At 45.6% G+C, this 22,578-nt stretch overlaps 2 protein-coding genes across 2 annotated transcripts in view; one reads left to right on the top strand and one right to left on the bottom strand.

Moving 5' to 3' along the window:
- Nucleotides 1-551: 551 nt before the first annotated feature.
- On the bottom strand, nt 552-21,181 carry ca8 (carbonic anhydrase VIII). Its single transcript, XM_018744314.2, has 10 exons — nt 21,158-21,181; nt 18,618-18,868; nt 13,399-13,590; nt 12,553-12,677; nt 10,906-11,001; nt 10,090-10,152; nt 9,217-9,265; nt 8,920-9,032; nt 6,930-7,098; nt 552-827 (listed from the first exon to the last, which is right to left on the bottom strand). The coding sequence occupies exons 2-9, from the start codon at nt 18,688-18,690 to the stop codon at nt 6,964-6,966; spliced, it is 846 nt and encodes a 281-aa protein (XP_018599830.1). The 5' UTR covers nt 18,691-18,868; nt 21,158-21,181; the 3' UTR covers nt 552-827; nt 6,930-6,963.
- rab2a (RAB2A, member RAS oncogene family) overlaps nt 18,211-22,578 on the top strand; it is a 29,048-nt gene continuing 24,680 nt past the window's right edge. Inside the window, exon 1 of the mRNA XM_018744316.2 lies at nt 18,211-18,361. Coding sequence (XP_018599832.1) covers nt 18,346-18,361 — 16 coding nt within the window. The 5' untranslated portion in view covers nt 18,211-18,345. The remainder of the gene's footprint in view (nt 18,362-22,578) is intronic.

The following is a 22,578-nucleotide window of genomic DNA, read 5'->3' as shown; positions in this document are numbered from 1 at the left end:
CACCTAGGTGAGTACTCCCCACTCAAGTGTGCTTCCCCCAAGCACCCTGGTGCCTTCTCATCCACAACCACTGACTAGATCTTTCTGCTACCTCTGACAAGCCTTTAATGGCTGCTCTTAACGACTGACCCCTAAAACCAAACTCCAACAGCAGCGACGTGGTTGATTTTGCAACAAACCCTCTAGTACCGATCTCCACTGGTCTAATAACGCACTGCCAGCCTCGCTCCCTCACCTCACCAGCCAACTCAGTGTACTTCAATTTCTTCCTCTCAAAGGCATCTTCCAATGAGTCTTCGAAAGGTATTGTTAATTCAATGAAGTACACTATCCGTGCGCCCTCGGAGTACAGCACAATATCGGGTCTCAACGCCGTGATCGCAATGCACTGCGGCATCTGCAGTTGTTTTCCCACGTCCGCCAACAACTTCCAGTCACGCACTTCACCCCATTTAAAACTCGTATCACCACGACCACACTGCATATATGTGTATATATATATATATATATATATACTGTATATATATAATATATATATATATATTCCTAGCATTCTGTAGTAAGTATTCTACCAGCAAACTGCTGTTTGATTGTTTAATGGGTACAGCTTCCTAGGGGCGTTTGGCTGGAGAGCGTCCCCTGCTGCCGTCTCTCGGTAGTGCGGGCCATGGAGCCGGGCCCCAGCTGCAGCGGCGCGTCAAGTGCTGGGCGGGGGACAGCACGCGGTACAATGCTGCCTTTGTGGGCCACGGCGAAGGAGGGCCGCCCCTGCGTCCAGCTGGGTCCCGCGGGGGGGCCGTCGTCTCGCTGTCTCCTCCCGCCCCGCTCTGTGGAGGGGAGGACAAACAGACGCCTCGTTGTCGGAGACTTTTCGACCGAGACCTCCACGGACGAGGGCGGCACGTCGCGCCGTCGAGAGAGCTCGCTTGAGCTCGTCTCCCTTTCCGTGCCCAAGCTCGCCCCCCCACAGTGCTGAGCGGACACCTGCTCACACACAAATGTCGGTGGCGTGGTTTGTATTACTCTCAACACGATGCTCTGAATTCTGTGGCGACATGAATGGTGTGGTGCACGAAGCGCATGCAAGTGTCTTCATACACTGATGTTCCTATACTAACATACATGTTTAGTATATTTCCTAGAATTTTGAAAAAAATCATTTAACTTATTGGGTATATTGGGAGTAGCACTGCTGTCTCACAGCGCCTGGGTGGTGCTAGAGGACATGGGTTCGATCCCCGCTCAGTCCGTGTGGAGTTTGCATGTTCTACATTTACATTTATTCATTTAGCAGACGCTTTTCTCCAAAGCAACGTACATCTCAGAGAAAATACAATTTGTGCATTACATTAGGAGAGACACAGTTAGTTTGTTTCCTCCCACCATACTGTATGCACCAGTTTTCATCACACAAGTAGCTGCATAAAGCTCAGAATATTGACGATTCCAAATCACATTCCTACAAATTTTTTTTTTTTTTTGTGAGATACTCTAGCATTTACGTACATCACAGGAGAAGCTGAGTAAAGGTTTATCCAGTCGTGATCATGAAGTTATTGTGCATGAACATTTACACCTTACATGAACTTAAGAGATCAGGGGAGAAGTGAGACTGGATGAGCTGAGTTTTAAGACCCTTTTTAAATGTGGAAAGAGATTCAGCAGTTCTGAGTGAGGGGGGAGGTCGTTCCACCACAACGGAGCCAGAACCAAGAACTTTCTTGCTTTACCCTTCATGCACGGGACCACCAAGCGGGCAGAAGTAGACGAGCGAAGAAGTCTGCTTGGTGTGTAGCGGTTGATCAAGTCCTGTAGAGAGCTGGGAACAGTTCTTTTGATGCCTTTGTAGGCCATAACCAGGGTCTTAAATTCGATCTAGGCAGCTATAAGAGCCCAGTGCATAGAAACGAGTAGAGGAGATACATGCGAACGCTTTGGCAAGTCAAACACAACTCGCTCGCCCCGTGTCTGCGTGGGTTTCCTCTGGGTTCTCTGGTTTCCTCCCACAGTCCAAAGACATGCTGTTCAGGTTCCCCCATAGTGTGTGAGTGAGTGACAGAGAGAGTGTGTGTGTTCCGCTGATGTATGGATGAGTGACCCACTGTAAGTAGTGTATCTAGCAGTGTAACACACATGGGCTGATAACACTACATAGTGTTCTTTGGAGAAAAGTATCTGCTAAAGGAAGCAATGTAAAAAAAAGTCAGTACTGGAATACACTTTTTATTTTATTATTCAGCTACTGTGTAAATGTCTATTGTATAATCCTATTTTGTCATGTTATCTTTTGTTAAAATAACACTGCTTATTAACATTAACAAAAATTCTATCATGTCAAAATTATTTTTAAACAAAAATGAACGAGCAGTCAGTGCCATGACCCCACATTAGTGCGGATGAACTGTAACTATTCATGTCCGCGGTGCTGCCCAGGGGTGCTCTACAGATATTATTGCACTTTGAATGCAAATCGTTAGCAGTGTGTTCTAGGTGAAAGGAATTCCTCTGACACACCTCCCACTTAACATCGCTTTTTATTTACATTCTGTTTTCTTCCTCGAGTCATTAGTTCAGGTCAGGATCTGCATCTGGTTGTTCTTATCATTTCGTTACAGGCAACACAAAGGTCAAGGTCCCCCTGCTAAAAAAAAATGGAAATACAAATATAGTGGATAAATTCTGATCACAGAAGGTGCTCTGAACCAACGAGTAAAGCAGGTTCAGACTGAACACTACAAGGAGCTGCTTGTCCAGTTTCAGCTCCCAAGTGTGTACGCGAGTGTGACTAAAGCACCCAAAGGTGTGTGCGTGTGCGTGTGTGTGTGAGCAGAGCAGCCAGGTAATACGCTGTGCCAACAGGTCATATGCTACTTGTGTATCCTAGGTACAGATGAACAATCTGTCAAGTTCTCTCATGCATGAGAAACACGGCGATCTCTTCTCTTGAACATGAACACAATGGACATCTCGTCTTATGTGCACATTGTTTGCCCCAGTAGAACTGAAAGTTACTGTTAGTACAGCTTCTCAGCACTGGCTGTAAAAGAACACACAGTTGTACGATCCATCCAGTAATGCTTCATTAGGCATCGGTTTTGTTGTTGCTTTGGGTGAGGTTATCTGCGATATTTAAGGCGGTACACAGCTATGAACCTCTACTGCAATTACAATGGAAATATGCTAGTAAGGTTCTTGCACATCAAAGACGCAACTTGGACCTGCAGATACATCCTGCACAACATCCGCAGGATCCGTCCCTATCTAACAGACTGTGTGCAACTACTTGTCCAGACCATGGAGACATCCCATCTGGACTACTGCCACTCTCTCCTGTGTGGCCTTCCTGCTATTGCCATCGAACCGCTACAGCTGATACTGAGTGCTGCTGCACGAGTTGTGTTTGACTTGCCGAAGCGTTCCCATGTATCTCCTCTACTCGTTCCTCTGCACTGCCTTCCTATAGCTGTCCGGGTCAAATTCAAGACTCTGGTTACAGCCTACAAAAACATCAGTAGAACTGCTCCCAGATTTCGGGAAGAGCAGATTATCTACTACACCCCAACCAGACAACTACGCTCTTCCACATTTGTCCACTTGGTGGTCCCCCGCACAAAAGGTCCAAAAAGCATGAAGGTTTTCAGTTCTGGCTCTGTTGTGGTGGAATGACCTCTCTCCGTCACTCAGAACTGCTGAATCCCTGTCCACATTTAAAAAGGGTCTCACCTCATCCGGACTCACTTCTCCCCGATCTCTTAAATTCATGAATTGTGTAAATGTTAAAGAACTATAACTCTGAGATCATGCTTGTTAAACAACAGATAAGCCTTCATGAAGCGACTCCTGTAATGTAATGTAAATGTTTATATATAAAAAAATATATATTATTAGGAATGTGATTAGGAATTGTCAATATCTGGATAAAGTTTTACACAGCTACTCGTGTGATGAACATTGGCTCATATTCAGGGTTGCCAACCGTCCCGTATAATACGGAATCATTCCGTATTTAAGGTATAAGAGTTGCGTTCCATATTAAAACCATACAGAACGCGGTTTGTCCCGTATTTTAACCTTTCACACCCACAGACACTTAAAAGGTATTTATTACATATATTTACTGCATGAATAAACTTCGGCGTTCGCATAAAAGTGTTAAAAGGAGATTAGGAAAACATTGCAAAAATGGATGTGAAACACACCTGTGTTGCGTGTGTGAGTCCGACCGTCAGAGGGAGGGTTAAGGGTCAGGGGTCAAGGGTCAAGGCTGACAAAGCTACAACGAAATTGCGAGTGTCCCTTATTTTCCTATAAAGAATCCAGAAGCGTCCCTTATTTTCTTCTGCAGGGGTTGGCAACCCTACTCATACGGCGGAAATAAACAAACCGACTGCGCCTAAGAATCACACGTCTGCATCTAAGCGTCTCTTTCTCCTAATGTAATGAACGCGTTGTATTTTCTATGAGATGTACGTCGCTTTGGAGAAAAGTATCTCCTAAATAAATAAATGTGAATACAAATGCTAAAATGGTGTTGTGGTACAGCGCCATATAGCAACATGCTAAGTCACAGTGACGATGAAAAACTCGACTGCGCCGCCGCGCTCCTGGATTCTGGTGATACGATGAGCGAAACCCGGAAGGGAAATTCCATCAGAGCCTCTCGATGAGCGATGACTAGGGTCGGCATCTCCCTAACGGACCCGCTAATCAGAAGGCCATTTTTTTTAGCTAGCGCCAGGAAGATAACAAGATACGCCTTTCTGTAAACAACGACAAAGGGCGGTAGACCTAAGCCTTATTCCTCTCTTCTGCACTGTTATATCCAGGTAGTTAAGAGTTGAACTAACTTACATTTGGATATTTGAAGAAATTTGATGCGTGGCTGACCCACGCACTTCACCGCTAAGATGTTAGCCAAGGAGAGATTCCGAATGCGGACAAAGAGTACGCTCCCAAAGCCCGTACCTCACGAGTCAGCGTGAACAGTGTCTTTAACTCAATGAATTATAAATGATTTTTTTATGCTCAGGTCTACATGAACAAATCCAAGCACAGTCATGTGATGAGTTTTGGATGCTAACCCATCGCTTTGCCACAGATTAAATTACCTGTGGTTCTCTAAAACTATGTGTTTTAGAAAGGCCCGGTATTTTGTCAGCTGCTGGATTCAGGTGGAGCACAATTTTCGGGAACGCACAGCAGCGTGAATGCAAATATACTGAATAATTGCACACGGCTACATCTAATTTGTCTAACCACATAAGCGGTTGACAATATTGAGTATTACTAAGTTTGCTCGATCTTTCAGGCACTCTCTTTAATATGAACACTTTTTCAAACATGAATTTAACACCAAAGGCTGTATATGGGCCTCTCAGGGGCAGGGGATCTACAAAAAAAAAGGGTTGCTCGCTCGAGGACATGCCGCCCTACATCTTTGCCTCCCCCCCTTGTTTTTCTGACCTTTCCATTTATTGAACTTTCCTTCGGCGGTGTTTTTCCGGCCCTGCCCGTTCCTTGAGCGGCCGTGTTCAGTACGCTGATGGTCATCTCACTGAGTCACGGCCAAAGAGGAAGTGTGTGCTTCAAGAATCCAGATTAAAAAGAGCAGCCAGTGGGCGCAGTTACAAATCTTTTGGTCCGTTTAGTTGAGGTTGCTGCAAACATACGCTTTCGAGCAGCTTAAAAACACGGTCCCACACAGTTCCACGGTTCTACTGCAATGGGAGACCCCGGTAAAACAGGTACTACTAACTTACACTATAGTCCAGGTGAGCTGTAAACTCAGGGCAGCAGGTGGGCAAGTGGTCAGAGCTGCCGTGCACTCAAAGGACCCATGCCCAAATCTCACCTGCTGCTGTAGAACTCCTGATCGAGGTATTTAATTAAGTCTGCAGTCAAAATTACCACGTTGTACAAATGGACAAATTGCTGTAAACTGCTTTGGAGGGAGGGGGCGTGGTGATGCAGTGGGTTTTGGCCCAGGCCTGCCATGTGGTGGGTCTGGGGTTAGAGCCCTGCTTGGGCTCCATTGTGGTGGACTGGCGTCCCGTCCGGAGTGTGTGTGTGTCCCCGCCCCCCCACTCCTCAGCCCCACACTCTGTGTTGCTGGGTTAGGCTCTGGTTTGCCACAACCCCGCTTGGGACAAGCGGTTGTAGACATTGTGTGTGTGTGCACTTTGGAGGGAAGTGTCAGCTAAACAAATGATTCCCTGTCCAAAGAGCGACTTTCCCTGGAACGATAAGATCGGAGGTGTACTGGAGACCACGGAGCTCTCAGGAAGCAAGACTGCCCACTCTGCTTTACACAGAAAAATGTGTGTCAACAGATCAGCATGAAACGGCCCATTTCCTCGCGCCCTCCTTCTAAAACAAATTACTTCTATTCTTAAAATGATGATTTAGCACTGAGCCTTCAGGTGCTCCCATGTGGCGACTAAAATAGAATAGCTCAAGTCCCAGATTAGGGAGAAAGTAGTATGGTTGGTTGGCCTTGTTACGTTTTTCACCAGCGCCGGGCACCTATGGGAGCTTTCGCCCTTCTTCTACGGAATTAATACAATCAGAACAAGCAATATCGTTCTCTTATTACAGGGCAGATTAAGGATACATATCTGAGATGGATTCCAAATTACAGATTGCAAGACAACTCTTCATGCGGTGTTTTACACACCTGTATCTTGTCCAGCAGTTCAGTTAAAAAAAAAAAAAAAACATATTTTATTCTATTTATTGGTAGTTAATACTGGGGTGACATACCTGACTGCCACATTATTACATATATCACAACACATTAAACATTTTGTTCTTACAGAACTTGTGTATGGAATATGTTTAGCTGATACCACGTAGTCCTTGATGTGCCTATATCGACAGTAGGTAAAGCCACATAATACTAATATCACAGGAGCGAAAAAGCCTGTATTTACCCATGGTGCATAGCGCCGGAGGGCCCCGACACCCCTACTGAAAGGCAGCCCTGACCACCCTGTCGCTGAGAGGCTGTGTGGGCCGGAAGTTGTCTCCCAGCATCCCATCGTTGCCCTCCGGAAGCTCCGCCCCCTTGATGTGGGATCTCAGTCTTCGGAACTCTTCGATCTGGAACGACAGGACCCCATCAGGCCACAGCTGGATACCGACTGTGAATACAGTGGTGCAACAACTAATCTGGTGCTGGAGGAACCAAAAAATACGGACTCGTTCGGGCTGAACACGTGGGGGGGATGGGGGAACGACCACCCCTTGTTAGGCGTATGTGTGGGCAACAGGTGACGTACTGCTCACAGCTGTCACCTTACACACCCAGGACTCAGATTTAAATCCCACCTCCTTCTGTAGTGCCCTTGGTCGTACTTACCCTGATACAGCAAAAATTACTCTGTATTAATGGGTAATTACATGCAAATGTGTGAACGTGTCCATCAAATTTAACCAAAGATGCAGCGAACTCCCTCCTGACTCTTGTGCACGTGTGCAACACCCACTCTTAAGAATACCGAGACACTGGATGTGGGCAGGAAAAGTGACCCTGGGAAGCCTCTGCAGGCTTTTTAACAAGAGGAGGCGACTCTGTGGACTCTTGATGTAAGGGGAGGACACGCAGAAGAACGTGGCTGGGAAAGGGCTGAGCGTGCGGCCGTAATTGCTGCTGCCTCGCAGCAGGAAGGGACGTATCTTAGCCACATCTGCCGGAGGCTAGACTTTATTTACAGGGCCACCGCTGGCTTCGACGCCACATGGCTTAGCAACACGCCGAGGCCTAATGCTTCATCCGCTCTCTTCACCTCAAGAAGCCAAGCCACAAGAACACAACTGTGCTAGCAAACTTCTGGCTATATAAACTCGTGCTTTTTTTATAATAGTGAGTGATGGAAGAAGTCATATATAAATAGAACCGGGTTTAAAATATTCAGTGCGTTTCTGCAGCCAGCAAACTTAGCAAAGACGCAAAACCAAAAGAAGGGTTTGAGGTTCATCACGGACAATGGTGGCCAAGCGAACGGCTTGATTGGGCTCTTTTCGTGGGAAAGGAAGCCGTGGACTTTTCTTTGGAACGGAAGACAAAAGAGTGCAAGCGGTCTGTTTGCATTCTTGTGTCGAAGCAGTAAGTTTCGCCGCTTCGGCCCCAGGTCTCTGCCAACACCCCTCGCACCGGCAGCGATTCGCGAATGAGCCCAAGAGCGAAGTTGCTTGGCCAGACAGTCCACTAAGGTCAGTGTGTTCATTAAAGCCCTCAAGGAGAACCCAGACCACTTGGGGGGTCCCATTCCAAAGTGGACTCAAGACTCTTCCAGCTGCAATGTCACTATACCTGATACCTGATTTCCTCGTCAAACTTGTTCACCCAAATGCCTCGTGGTAAAAAATAAGTTCCACCAAGTGTGCCCAAAACTCTGAGACAAGTTTACAGACCTTTGGACTGAGGGCAGCCTTCCTGGTGGATTCCCGGATATAATATCAAACCATATTTGCTCTGTAATAAACACAACCAAATGCAAAAAGAATATACTAGAAAATATAATCAGAGGCCCCATTCAATCTATACCTTTAATACATTTATACCAAGATGACTTAGAAACTCATTAAAAAATACTCGTACAAATATATACATATGTATTCTCTTTATATGTATCTCCTATGTGTCTTCTATTTCGCCACCCATTGTTTCTCACTGGTCTCAACCTGGAGTTTTTTTCCAGTGGACCACTTCAAATAGACGTGACAGGAAGCGGTGGCTTGTTTCATGTGTGGCCTTTGGGATGCCCTTGGTCAAAGAGCAGGAGAGCAGTTGCACTTGAAAGAGGCACCATGGTCTTCAAAGGGACCCCTGCTTGACCACAGAGACCAATGTCCTCCTTCTACCCACCTGGTGGAAGGAGGGTTAGGGGGTAGCATGTTGGCGCCTGGACGTGGGCCTACCTGGAGCTGCGAGACGGTCAGGGGGTAGCGGTACAGGATCCAGGTGACATTCTCGCTGCAGGGGGGCATGGTGAGAGAACCCTGGTACACCCAGTAGTCGCGCAGGAGGGGGTCTAGAATGAGGGCAGGTCAGCACACAGAGACCGGTCAGGCAATTCAAAGGATGGTCACACACAATCTGTTCAATGAACCAATGGCGCACAAAGTCACTTCATGCCAGTATTGACACATTAACCCCAGTTCGTATCTGTACCGCAAGCTGCGGTGTGACCACTGGAGCCACATCTAACCCCTTACCAGGGAGCAGCGTGTTGGGATTGAAGCACGGTATTATTTTTGCCTTCCCCTGAGAAATGAAAGAAAACAGGATATGAATGGACGTATCTGTTGAACAGAAAAAAACATGTCAGTCGCCTTAAAAGTTGTGCTGTTAAGTGGACACCTTTTAAAAAATGCACGTTTTTTTATTGTGTTACAGCACCCAGGTGGGCTTACAATGCAGGAACCATGAATAATACCCATCCATCCATCCACCCACCCATCCATCCATCCATCCATCTCCCCTTGACCAGACTCCACTTGGATTGAACCACATTCGAAGCCACTTCCGAACCCAAGGGACCGGTCAGAGGTCTACATGGTCATGTTCAGGTATTCCCCCCTTCCTACAGTCCTCATCTGATCAGCAGTCTCACTCCACCATTGGAGTGGGTCATAGGTCCTGTGTTCCTTTTCATGCCAGTTCAGCAAAGGATCCCAATATCAAAATGAACATGAGTTCTGAGATCAAAATTAATTTCATTCTCTGTGGGTCCTATCCTTTATTTTCCAGCAAACATATACACTTCAACACACACAACCTTTAAAAATTCCCATTCCAATATTACTTTCAAACTACAAAACAGTCACTAAGAAACGACTCTGATTTTGACACCAATGGCCCTCAGCTTTTTGGGTATACATCCGTTGCCAATGGCAACATGGCGCCAGATGATTCCACGGTGCTCTTCTGCTGCCTTATCTAACCCCTTAGGTGCAGCATAGGAGATTTCTCAGTTCCCATGGTGCTTCCGACCACAGCGAGCAAGTACACACACAGACGTGCGCAAGCGAGCTCGCACCCGTGACTATTTACTTTACCAACACAGAAGCGCAAAACAAACAGTTCACCTTGTACTGTAGATCCTGCAGGACCTCTGTTATGGCCTTCAAGCCCAGGTGCTCTTTCCCTATCTGTGAAAAGAGAAGGTGGGCATCAGAGGAAGACAGCGCTACTGAGGACCGCCAAAAGAAGCCTTCGATAATAACCGTCATCGAGTTGCTTTGGTCAACGTTGCACATTCCTGCAAACGCGTCAAAGGAAGCGCATTATTGATCAGGCTGCCAAAAACCAGATGGATGCCAGACTGAACGCTCAGCGTGTAGCTGATTATGATGATTATGAAGATGAACTATACCTACTAACAAATTATCAAATAACACATCCTGTACCTGTTCTCGGTTCAGATAAGGATCGCAGTTAATGTCCGCAACATTAAAAGTGGCACAGCATTTATTTGTGTTTTTTTCCCAAACTATGAATAAAGGGTCCGTACAGTTCCCTTAATCCTTGCAACATTTCCTTTCAAACTGGCAACGTTTGTTTCCTAATAAGCCTTCTCTGAATACTGAGAAAGACGAATTTTGAGTGCATGAAATGAAATCTCTTTTTAAATGGAACAGCTGGTAGCCTAGTGGTTAGAGGTCGTGGGTTTGATTCCCTCCTCCGGCTGTAGTACCCTTGTATAAGGTACTTACCTTAACTTGCTCCAGTAAAAATTATGCAGCTGTATAAATGGGCAAATAATTGTAACCTTAACATTACAAGTTGCTTTGGAGAAAAGCATCAGCAAAATGAATAAATGTGAATGCACATCTCCCACATTTTCAGACATTGCTTATCCAGTGTAGAGTAGAGTCGGACTGATCAGTACTAAAGACTGATACCTGTACAAAGAGAGCGATGATGAGGATGCCGTTCTCCTTCCCCATGGCGTCTTCGATGCTGCTGAAGAGCGTGGTGTTCCAGTGGATCAGGTGGAGCTGGGAAATGACAGACACCTCAAAGCTGTATAACTCGGACATCATTAATTACATACTAACATAACTGGTTTACATTTTCATTCAATTTTGTCACCTAATTGTGTTTGGACAGTGAAGCATTTTTAACAGTGGAACATTATTAAACATATGGCTGGACTGAATTATTTTTATGCATGCACTAATTTGCTGGTTTGTTTATGATGGAGGCACTAATGCACAGTTATTTACCGTTATTATAGCCCACATGGCACTTGCACTAATGTAAACAGAGCAACAAGGCGGTGTTCTCCTTCAGTACACATCATGTCCTAGAGCCACCTGTTTCCGCTGGTGCTCCATCAAGAGCAGTGCAGTGGTTCGAGGCCCCCTTTGTGCCTTCAAGCAGCTGCTGGAGGCAAGTCTGCCCTTGGCATACCCGCCCCCAGATTGTCATATTTCAGCATACTGAAAGTCATATTTTGGCATAGACCACTTTCAGTTCAAACCACATTGTCCATGTTTGCTCTTCTGCAACTTGCTTTTATTTCTGCGCTCAACCTGCACACACTGAATTTGAATTTAAACATAAACTCTCAGCGATCTCCAGTAGGAGGTTTATAAAATGCATGAATTGTGGAAGAGAGGGAGAAGAAGTAATCTCGAAGCCAGGTATTTATCATCAACAATGATGGAGAAATTGAGTGATCACCAACCCTGCTTTTCCCTGTTTGAGACTCAAATGGTGGGTATTAGCAGAGTGTAGTTCCAGTGTCTAACCCTAATATCCGTCTCCTGTGACTGTCTCCGGAAACCAACCTCAATGTCCTCCCCATGTTTTATCGTCCTCCATGGTTATTTCCCTTGCCTGTCTACAGTGACTCTCTCCAGGTATCATTCATCAGTGTCTATTCCCCATCTTTATCCAAATTGACTATCCCTAGAGCCTGTCTCCAAAAACTATAATCAATGGCCATCACCGTTTATCCCTATTGACTATCCCAAGCGTCCATCTCCAGCATCAGTCCTTAATTACTGTCTCAATGTTTCTCTCTGTTGACTATCCCAAGTGTCCATATCCAACATCAATCCTCAATAGCTGTCTCCGTGTCTCTTTTCTCTATCCTGAGTACTTATCTCCAGTAACCATGCCCAGGTCTGTCCCTTACGCTTCTCAACATATACCCACTGTGTTTCCACTGTTTCCACTGTCTGCTCTTTAACTAGTGTCTATCTTCAGTATCTATCCTTTGTGTTTCTAGTATTTGGCTATAGCCAGTGCTTATCTCCTACAACTCCTATAACCATCCTCTGTGTCTCTGATCAGTGTTCTACCTCCAACATCTCTTCTCCATGCTTACTTTTACATTTTCCCAAGGTCTACCTCCAGTGTTTATTTCCATGTGTATTTCTACTAATTATGCTTCACACTACTCTACATCAGCTGTCGTTAATTTCTATCCCCAGTGTTTACCCACCATGTTTTTTTTTCCAGTCTGTCTACTGTGTTTGTCCCAAACATCATTCCCCAGTGCTTATCCTCAAAGTCTGAGCCCTCTCTGAGGCAATGCTCACCTCCATGGGGAAGGCCTTGAAGTTGACGGTATGTTCAGACCCCCGCTGGTTCTCTTTGCCCCAGTGGAAACGTACCTCGTGCAGCTCATACTCGTGGTCACTGGGCAGCGGACCCCCAGTCACCACTGAAACCAGAGAGGTGGACATCAGTGTTATTTTTCCAGTTTTCTTACTCTTCAGACAACAGCTGGTCATGTTGTACCGACACAAAGATTAACTTCTTGCCCTCTTTGGAAAAATAAGGACTGACTTGAACAGGAAGACATTCTATTGTGCAGAATTATAAGCAAAGTTTATTTGCTTATAATTTGACCGGGAAGCCCACATATCTCCCCTGCCCTTCTGCAGCAGTTCCCAGAGATGTAGAACATTTGTGTTGCTTCGCTGTTACTCCTGTGTCCAATTTGTCCCACATAGCGATTGCCCAAGTTATCTACGTGGGCCCACACTCTACACAGCGAAAAGAGAAAAAGAAACCATACTTTGAGTTCAGCTTCAGTCCATCTGCAGAGTTAACAGTTCCTTATCAGGGCAGCAGTGTGTTAAGGACAAGGACCAGAACATTCCATCGGTAGGAGGACATATTTATCGGAACCGAGCCTGAGTAATAACTTCCAGCCCCTGACAAGGTCTGAGACAAATGGCCTTTGTGTGAGGAAATACTACAGTGTAGTTATTTATTTTCATGGCACTCAAGCAGGGTTTCATCTTGGAACAGGAGAGGCGAGAGACTGCTGAGGTCTCCAGCACATGTAATGAAGTCATTACAGAGCCCTTTCTTTGAAAAGAAATGAATCAGCTTCAGCGAAAATAACCCTCAAGAAACTCGAGGTGGCCCAACGGTACCTGATTTGGACTTGAGCATGATGCGCACGGTGTGGCCATCATTGATGACCTCGCAGTCACGGCACACCACGTAGTTGTGCGAGAGTCGCGTCTCCAGGAGCGAGGGGTCGTAGCGGGCCTCCCGGGAGTTCAGGTTGATGGGTGACTGGCACTCCCCATTAGCCTCTGGGAAGAGAAGCCCCCATTCTACACCTGGAAGGGTTGGGAAGAATGAGCGCCCAGATGTTAAAGTCCAGCGCGCAGCGGTCAAGCTGAGTAGCAGCTGCAGGTTCACCTGTCTAAGCCCACGTCTGACATCCACACACTGCAGACCATGATCGGTGCTCAAGCATCATAAGAGTCTAACTCAAACAGGGTTGGCAGACCACTGCCTGTCTTAGCAACTGACAATACGCTGTCCCTAACACAACTGGAACAGGAAGTCTGGTCATAACTCAACTGTTTGGTAAATCAGAAGTCACTTACACTACTGAGTCACTGTCAGCAAAAAGTTAACAACAAAGTTATCTTCCGTACAGGACAGACCCTGTAAAAAGCTCAGATATCGCTTTAATAACTAGAAAAATCGTTCCCATGTATCTCCTCTACTCATTCCTCTGCACTGGCTTCCTATAGCTGCCCGGATCAAATTCAACAGCCTGGTTATTGTCTACAAAAAGATCAACCGCTTCACCCCAGCTAGACCCCTTCGCTCATCTACCCCTGCTCGCTTGGCGGTCCCACGCACGAAAAGTAAAGCACAAAGGCTCTCAGTTCTGGCTCTGTTGTGGTGGAACGATCCCACCCTCCCACTCAGAACTGCTGAAACTCTGTCTACATTCAAGAAGGGTCTGGAAACTCACCTTTTCCGGATTCACTTTACCCAAGATCTCTGAAGCTCACGTATGGTGTAAATTTTCATGCACCATAACTTTATGATCATGCCCAGATAAGCCTTTACACAGTCGCTACTCCTGTATTGTATGTATGTAAATGTTTGTGTACCTTATTATAAAAAAAAAAAAAAATTGTAGGAAGGTGATCAGGATTCATCTATCCTGAGTTCCATGCACCTACTCGAGCGATGAACATCGGTGTTTCAAGTGGAAACAAACAAAATAAGTTTACTTATGAATCACATGTCTGCAGCCATGTCTCTCTCTCTTAATGTAATGTACAAATTGTTTTTTCGCTGAGATGTACGTCGCTTTGGAGAAAAGCGTCTGCTAAATGAATAAATGTAAATGTAAATGTAAAAAATGCTTTGTAAAACTTAAGAGTTTTGAACAACCTTGAGCTGCATAAAACAAACTTAAATTGTCTTTGCAAGCTCCTGTTGAGTGCCAGTTCTTGAGCAATTATTCCCGTAAAACCACAGCAGTCCTCATCTGGACACAAACTGTAAACACTGTGGAAGTGGATTGAATTAAGGCGGTCCCACATTCCTATTTTGTGTCTTTCAGCGTGTTTTACTCCATCTGTCACATTAGTGTGCAAGTACACATTGTTTCTATTCTTCGACAAGCAGAATTCAGAAAATATATAACTGCAGAAAATGAAATTTAAAATAAATGAACCGGAAAATGTTTGCATCTTTGATTATTTGTGATCCAGCTGTTTGCAACATATAGAAGGAGCCGTTGTATTTTATTGTACCGAGTGATTGTATGCAGTGTGGATCCCGCAAAACATCAGCATTAAGAAAATGGGTTTTGTGGGTGATGTATTGAGATGATAATGTTTAGTTTTTTACTGCTGTCTGATGCAGTTTCCACTGACCTTATTTTGCTTTCAAGTGGTTTTCCTGTTTACTCTTTAACGTCAGGGTAATAGTCAGCTGTAGCTTCAATTGTACACCTAAAAACTTTTTACTGGACATAAATTCACAAGGCTGCAAATCAGAAAGGACAAAATGGAAATAGTTACTTCAGAAATGTTTTTTGTTTTGTTCTTTTTTTTCCCCTCTCTCATCTGCTTTATGGTTTTACTGAGATTAAAATTATGAATGGCTACAGCAAAACAGCTTCTAGGCAGACTTTGCTGTCTGTTACAACTATCATGAGAACCTGAAAACCACAGAAAGAGCTTCACGTCGGCATGGGTATGTAGCCCCACGTGCAGTATGAAGCAGTCCGCAGATCTGAATCTTGAGTTCCAAACAGGCAGAAAGCAGCCAGTAGCACTGAGAACACCGTGCATGATGAAATCGCTCTTCACATTGCATCGGAGCTCATATTTCCCAAGGCTGTAAAAGGTATCCTAGCAACCGGCTCTGCAGCCACTCCCAAATTTAAGAAGGAACCTCTGTGCAGATTTTCACATTTCAAGAAATATTCAATTCATGGAAATGTGATAGAAATATACAGGGAATATTTCATTCTATATAAAGGTGTAAATCTCTGTTTTGTAGTAACGCCAATTTCACATTATATCTATCCATACATCCATTTTCATTGACCGCTCCAGTGGTCCAGGGCCCATCCCTGGGTGCAAGGCTAAGGGGTACACCCTGGAGCAGGCGTCAGTCCATCGCAGGGAGTTTCACACTGTAAAAATACTATAATTACATTGTTAGGTCCAAATACTGACTTTTAAGCAGCATGTGGTGATGCTCAGGCAGAAGAGCTCTGTTGACATCAGCTGGGTTGACAGTACAAAGTGTGTAGGTGTGTGTTGGCTTTGAAGACACTTCCCTCCTTCCCGCTCTCATTGTCGTGAGCCTAATCTCACTTAACAAATAAAACTGATGTAATGAGAACCTTATCATTTTGTTTAGATCACAACCTAAAGTGCCCTCCTCCGTATGTCAGCATGAGCCCACGTGATTCCAAAGTCTCTTTCTGGAGAACATCTTATGGGGTCTAGGTTCTTTGATGCCGCAGCTGATGTGGTTAGAACTGTTCAGAAGCTGTTTTTTGGGCAAAGACTAAGTGCAGTGATGTTGTCAGTAAAGACTGGCCGCTGAAAATCCTTTTTATTCCACGACTAGAATTAATCTTCGTCCAGAAAACCACCCTTAAGTGCAGGAACATTGTGAGGGTAGCGTCATAAACACCTTCTGGATTATATTTTTGAACTCAAGCAGCAACACGTTGATTTCACACGCAGGAAAATGACAAATATGATTAAAAAAAAGGAAATCTGGAGAATTGTTGAGATTGCATTGGCCACACCCTGACCCTAAGTAGTTACAGTGCTTGAAGATGCAGACTTTTAACCTGCAGGTTTTTAGCTCACAGTCCATTCCCTGCCCCTGTTGAGGTACCTTGATCAAGGCACTTACCCTGAACTGACACAGTAAAAATTCCCCAACTGTATAAATGGCCCAGATTCTGTACGGTACTTTGGATGAAGACATTGGCTACACAGCAAAGAAATAAGAATAAAAGATTAATTGACCGCATATATCTGACTTCCTCCTTTGTCTTTCAACTTTTCAGATCAAAGGCACATTAGTAAATAATGTAGGACTCCACAAAGGCCGTTGGGAGGACAGTTTCATAACGGTGCTGACATGATGCCACCGATGACATTCTTCCCATCTACCCACCCATTACTGACATCACATTGCAGTCCAAAGGTCCTGGGTTCCAGTCCCACACCTGCTGCGGTACAAGAGCTGGGTTCTTACTCTGAATTGATACAGTAAAAATGACACTGCTGTATACTATTGTGAAGTTGCAAATCACTTTGTCTCACAAAAGTGTGAAATAAATAGATGTTAATAATAACCTGGGGACGTGAGGATACCTGTGGAGACAAGCTGCTGACTAATGTAACATACTGTATGTGAGCAAAATGTCATCCGGAGAACCCTCTCGGCGGATTTCAGTCTCAACAAGGGAAACTTTACCCAACACCATTGTTTCTTTTTCCACCTCTTTTCTTTGATTTTCACATTGTCGTACTATGAGAGCAGGGGGAGGAGGGGTACTTTGGTGTACCTGACAAGAATGCACTGTGGAAAAGCCAAAATAGTTTCTGTTACACCTGCTCTTTTCCCTCCTTTTTGTCTTTGGTTCAGTATTTTTGCGCCGAGTTTCGGATTATAAAGACCCTTTTTTATGAACGCAATCGTACGAAAATACCCCAGCCATTTGCTTGAGACAAATAAGTCTGTAGACAAAGCAAGCAGGTTTCACACATTTGATATGTTCAGGTTTTACAGGGGTGGATATTTAACACTTTGAGTAGCAGGGAGCTCTTGTAACAGAGGGTGTGGGATTCAAACTTATTATCCTTTAGCTGAGCCCTTTGTACAAGGTGACTTACAATCAATGTCTACAACTGCTTGTCCCAAGCAGGGTCACGGCAAACCAGAGGCTAACTCGGCAATGCAGGAAACAGGCGACACCAGTCTGCCACAAGGCATCCCTAGCAGGACTTGAACCTCAGACCTGCCACACAGCAGGCAGTGGGGAAACCTGCCCTGCCACTACATCCTCGGGTGTCTTGTGATGTTAGAAAAAATTACCTTTACAATAATGCACAAGTTACACTGCAGTATATTCTTACTCTGTTAGTTGAGGGTAAATCCCTCAATCAAGCGTGAGCGGGATTCGAACCCTATTCGTATTCACAGTGTCCGCACAGCTAGTGACACACACTGCCTCGCATACGTGTGTTATCTATGGTGCGGAGAACAAGGAACGCGTCGTCCCGCTGCCATAGCGACCGTACCACTGGTACCGCTCCGAAGCGCGCTCGCGCACGGGGACGCGCCGCTCGCCGCCGGCCGAGGAGTGTGAACAGTAACGTTGTTGCGCACCTCGTCCTCCACCGGGTTACGCGACACGTAGAAGCGCCGAGTAAAAAGGGCACATTACCACAGTAAAGGGAGTTACACTGCGTTGCGCGGTCCGATTTCATGCGTGGCCGCGCGCGCCCCAGTGCCCGATCAATATTACTCTGTACTGTACTGTGTTAACAGTCATCCATTCAAATGACTTCGTCGCTTTCGCGTTGAAGATGTTGAAACATGCAAGTAAGTGAAACTTAACTTAAGTTAAGTGCAGTAAAGTGGTTTGCGCGAGTCGGGAGGTCCGCGTGGGGCGGCGGCCGAGGGTCCGAGATCGGGGGGAGGGGGGCCGCAACGTGTTCATCGGGAGAGCGTGGGGACGAGATCGGGTCCAGCCAGCGCCACGAGATAATACTACTACTACTACTAATAATAATAAGAGTAAAAATAATAGTAATAATAATAATAATAGGAGGACGGGGGGCGGGGGGGATGCTCTCACCTTCCTCGTAGCCCCACTGCAGCTCGTCCTTCTCGGGCTGGTAATCTGAGTCCTCAGCCGCGCTGTCAGCCATCGAGGAGGGATGAGGGATGACGACTGATAACTGATGAATGATGATAGAGGCTCGCGAGCGTCTTCCTCCTCCTCCGATCCTCCGAAGCCTTTGCGCTCCTGCAGTCTGCTGTGTTTCGGGCTCTGAACTTGGGTACGCATGGGTGAGCGCCAGGTGTGTGTGTGTGTGTGTGTGTGTGTTGGGACAGGTGCCCCCTACTGACAGCTTCTCTCCTCAGACTGGGTCCCGCCTCCCCCCCCTCTCTCTCTCTCTCTCTCTCTCTCTCTCTCTCTCTCTCTCTCTCTCTCTCTCTCTCTCTCTCTCTCACACACACACACACACACACACACACACACAGACCTCTGCTCACAGATTCCGTTTATGGAGAAACCAAGCCGCCCATTCTCTGCGGGTGGGGGTGGGGCGGCTCAGGGTCCGGCAGCACAGTCGCTTCTCAAAGAAAGAGGGCAAAGTTTCAAAATAATACAACAAAATTATCCTTATCTTATGTACAGGGCAAATTTCAAAACACACACACACACACACGAGTGTAAGTCCAAAGAGGGTCCGCAACTGTTTAGAAAAAAGTTAAAACATCACTGCGGACCCTTTTTGACTAACGCTGAATATATATTGCAAAAAAAGCATACATGCATACGCACTTACAGTGTATAATGTTTATATATTCATATACTCTATATACATATATATTCTTTTATCTGTTATTGAAGAAAAGTGCTGTGAAAAAACAAGAAGTGTCGCTCTTGACAAAAGGGGATGAAAAGCCATTGTTTGGAAGAAAGTTGCGCCCAGAAGAAAAATCCAAACTGCAGGTACATATAAAACATACAAAATAAAAGCGTCTGCTAAATGAATAAATGTACATATAAAATATTCATGTAGTGCTGCTGACACTCATGGGTCTCCTACTCTGATTGAGTTCTGACGGAACATATAAGTCAAAGGCAGTGTAGTTATTAGAAGGGTCGCCTCTAGACTCACAGGTTCAAATCCCACCTCCAAGTGCAGTACCCTTGAGAAATTACTTACCCAAAATTAGCTCCAGTAAAATTACCCCTCTGTATAAATGGGCAAATACGTAGTTGAACACTCTAAGTTACATTGGAGAAAATTGTCAGATAAATGCGAACATATGAGTGCAGTGCCAGAAGTAATGGGTGGTGATGGTGATGGTGGTGGGATCTTCACCTCACCAGGAGGAAACGGAGATGAACGCTGCGATGGCACTAGAAGGCCTGCACCAAATAGTCATCTGTCAGTGGGTTCTGTAAAAGTGCTCTTGAACCACAGCAGGGCCTTGCGTGCAAAAGCAGAAGACTTTGCACATGACCAGCAAGGTAAAAAGAGAAGTGTGAACCCTGTCCTTGAACCGTCCGATCACTTCGCTCTGCTCAGGTTGGGGAGAAGTGAAAACCATCACAATGGTGCTCCTGTTGCCCTCGGGAAAACGGACGCTTTCGAAACCCCTCCGGCGTCGGTTCGACGGCTCAGTCGTGCTGCTGTCACCTTCTTTATTTTTTATGCTTTTTTTTATTTGTTCCTTCATCTGACACTTTTCTCCAGAGTGAATGAACAGTGTTAGGCTTGTACAATTATTTTCCAGTGTGTACCTCAATTTACCCATTTATACAGCTGGGTAATTTTTACTGTAATCAGTTCAGCCAGACTGGCTCTTTCCATCGCAAGGGAACAGCTCTAACCACTACGCCCCCTGCTGCCCTTTCTTATTGTGTATAATGACCACTTGTGTCCCTTAGTTTTACCACAGAATGGTTATTTAATGAGAATCAGTGTTTCTCGTGAGACATAACAGGTGCGTGACGAGCAATTCCATATGTTCCTTTAGCGGAAATCGTGTGTTTAGCTGAAACAGGGAAGTAGTGCAGGTGTAAAAATAAGAGAACCCAAGTTGTATTGTTTATACCAAGTAGATAAGTGGGATCAGGTGTGTAAATCATAGTCATTTATTCATTTTGTAAATTGAGTTTAAGGTGAGGGGTGTGGTGGCGCAGTGGGTTGGACCACAGTCCTGATCTCCGGTGGGTCTGGGGTTTGAGTCCCGCTTGGGGTGCCTTGCGACGGACTGGCGTCCTGTCCTGGGTGTGTCCCCTCCCTCTCCGGCCTTATGCCCTGTGTTACCGGGTAGGCTCCGGTTCCCCGTGACCCTGTATGGGACAAGCAGTTTAGAAAATGTGTGTGTGTGAGTTTAAGGTTTAACATTTAGGTTTTATGTTTATTTTAATGCTTTATACAATAAAAATGACCATCCAGGGCGTGTGGTGACGCAGCGGGTTTGGCCGGGTTCTGCTCTCTGGTGGGTCTGGGGTTTGAGTCCTGCTGGGGGAGCCTTGTGGCGGACTGGCGTCCAGTCCTGGGTGCGTCCCCTCCCCTTCCAGCCTTGAGCCCTGTCCTGCCGGGTTAGGCTCCGGTTGCCGCGACCCCGCTCGGGATGAGTGGTTTCAGACTCTGTGTGTGTGTGTGTGTGTGTGTGTGTGTGTGTGTGTGTGTGTGTAATGACCATCCCCACAGGGTTCACATACTTTCAAGCAAGCAGCACTGTACACTCCTTGTCCTTCCTATTGCTCTGGGTGCCAATACATCTGCTGACTCCACAACATGCCAATGAGACGGCAAGATGGGGTCAGTGGGTCGCTTCGTGCTTCCACCTTTGGGTTCAGCAGTAATAGGTTCAAATCCCACCTCCTGCTCTACTACCCTTGAGCAGGGTACTTTCCCTGAATTGCCCCAGTAAAAATGACCCAGCTGTGTAAATGGGTAAGTAACTGTAAGCAGCTTAACTCTGCCGGTCACTTTGGACATAAAGGAATAAAGGCAAGATCACCTGCTGACAATGACAGCGAATACACACCACACACGCTCTTTCCAAAGTGTGCGAGAGCAATGGGCAGTCAGATGATCTTAGACCCACTTTCCTTTGCCTCCTGCAACAGCCCTCAGGGTTTCCCCTCTGCGTCTTTCCAGCTTCTTCCTGCAATTGTTCTTAACGACATCGCTGTTATTCTTAATGTACTGCTAATTGTTACATGTGACTATTTTTTATTGTTACGTTAAACACTGCGAATCTTCCTGTCGGGAAGCCATCAATACACAGACTTATTGAATGATTTCAAACGAGCTGTTTAATTTAACAGGTTTGCGCCTTCCGGGCTCTTCTGGCGCTGTATTCCGTGGAAATGGACTGGAATGGAGAATCCGGATCCAAACGAACAGGTTTCGTTTGCTAAGCTGGCGGTCAGTATTGTTTAAAGCAGACAAAACACGCCAGGTCTCTGGCAACCTAGAAAATGAGCGGCGGGGTTTCGGGTTTAATCAGAACTGTGACAGTCAGCGAAGGGGGGCGAGGGCTGGGGACACATGGGAGTTTGCAGTAGGTTTTATTATTATTATTATTTTATTTAACTGACACTTTCCTCCAAAGCGATTAGAGACATTTGGCTTGTGCACTAAGCCACTTACAACAGTTTACCCATTTATATAGCTGGGTCATTTTTACCATATCAATCCAGGGTGAGTCCCATGGTCAGGGGCACTCGAGCAGGATGTGGGATTTGAACTTGGGTATTTCTGATTGCAAGGTGATAGTACTGTCTTGTCTATTTACCTTACATTTTTCCATTTAGCTCACACTTTTCTCCAAAGCAACTTACAATGTTAGAATTATTACAGTTAGAAGCTTGCAATTATTGAGCCAAAACAGCACAGCTGATTTTTTTTTTTTTACTGGACCAGTTTAGGGTAAGTACCTTGCTCAAGGGTGCAACAAGCAGAGGTGGGGATTGAACCTCTGAATTTTGGATCCAAAGGGAGGCACTCGAACCATTACACTATGAGCTCGTTGAGAAGGGTAGCCCCAGGGTCATTGTGGAT

The sequence above is a fragment of the Scleropages formosus genome, chromosome 9, assembly GCF_900964775.1.
Source record: "Scleropages formosus chromosome 9, fSclFor1.1, whole genome shotgun sequence".
In the NCBI taxonomy this organism is placed as follows: Eukaryota; Metazoa; Chordata; class Actinopteri; order Osteoglossiformes; family Osteoglossidae; genus Scleropages; species Scleropages formosus.
Note: the sequence above shows the minus strand (reverse complement) of the source record. Positions and strands in the feature narration are given on the sequence as shown.

Coding starts and splice junctions, on each gene's coding strand:
- ca8 (XM_018744314.2), bottom strand. CDS start 18,690: ATGGCTGACAGCGCGGCTGAGGACTCAGATTACCAGCCCGAGAAGGAC. Junction 10,153..10,905: donor TCATCGCTCTCTTTGTACAG/GTATCAGTCTTT, acceptor CTCTTTTCACAG/ATAGGGAAAGAGCACCTGGG. Junction 9,033..9,216: donor TCCCAACACGCTGCTCCCTG/GTAAGGGGTTAG, acceptor CCCTCATTCTAG/ACCCCCTCCTGCGCGACTAC.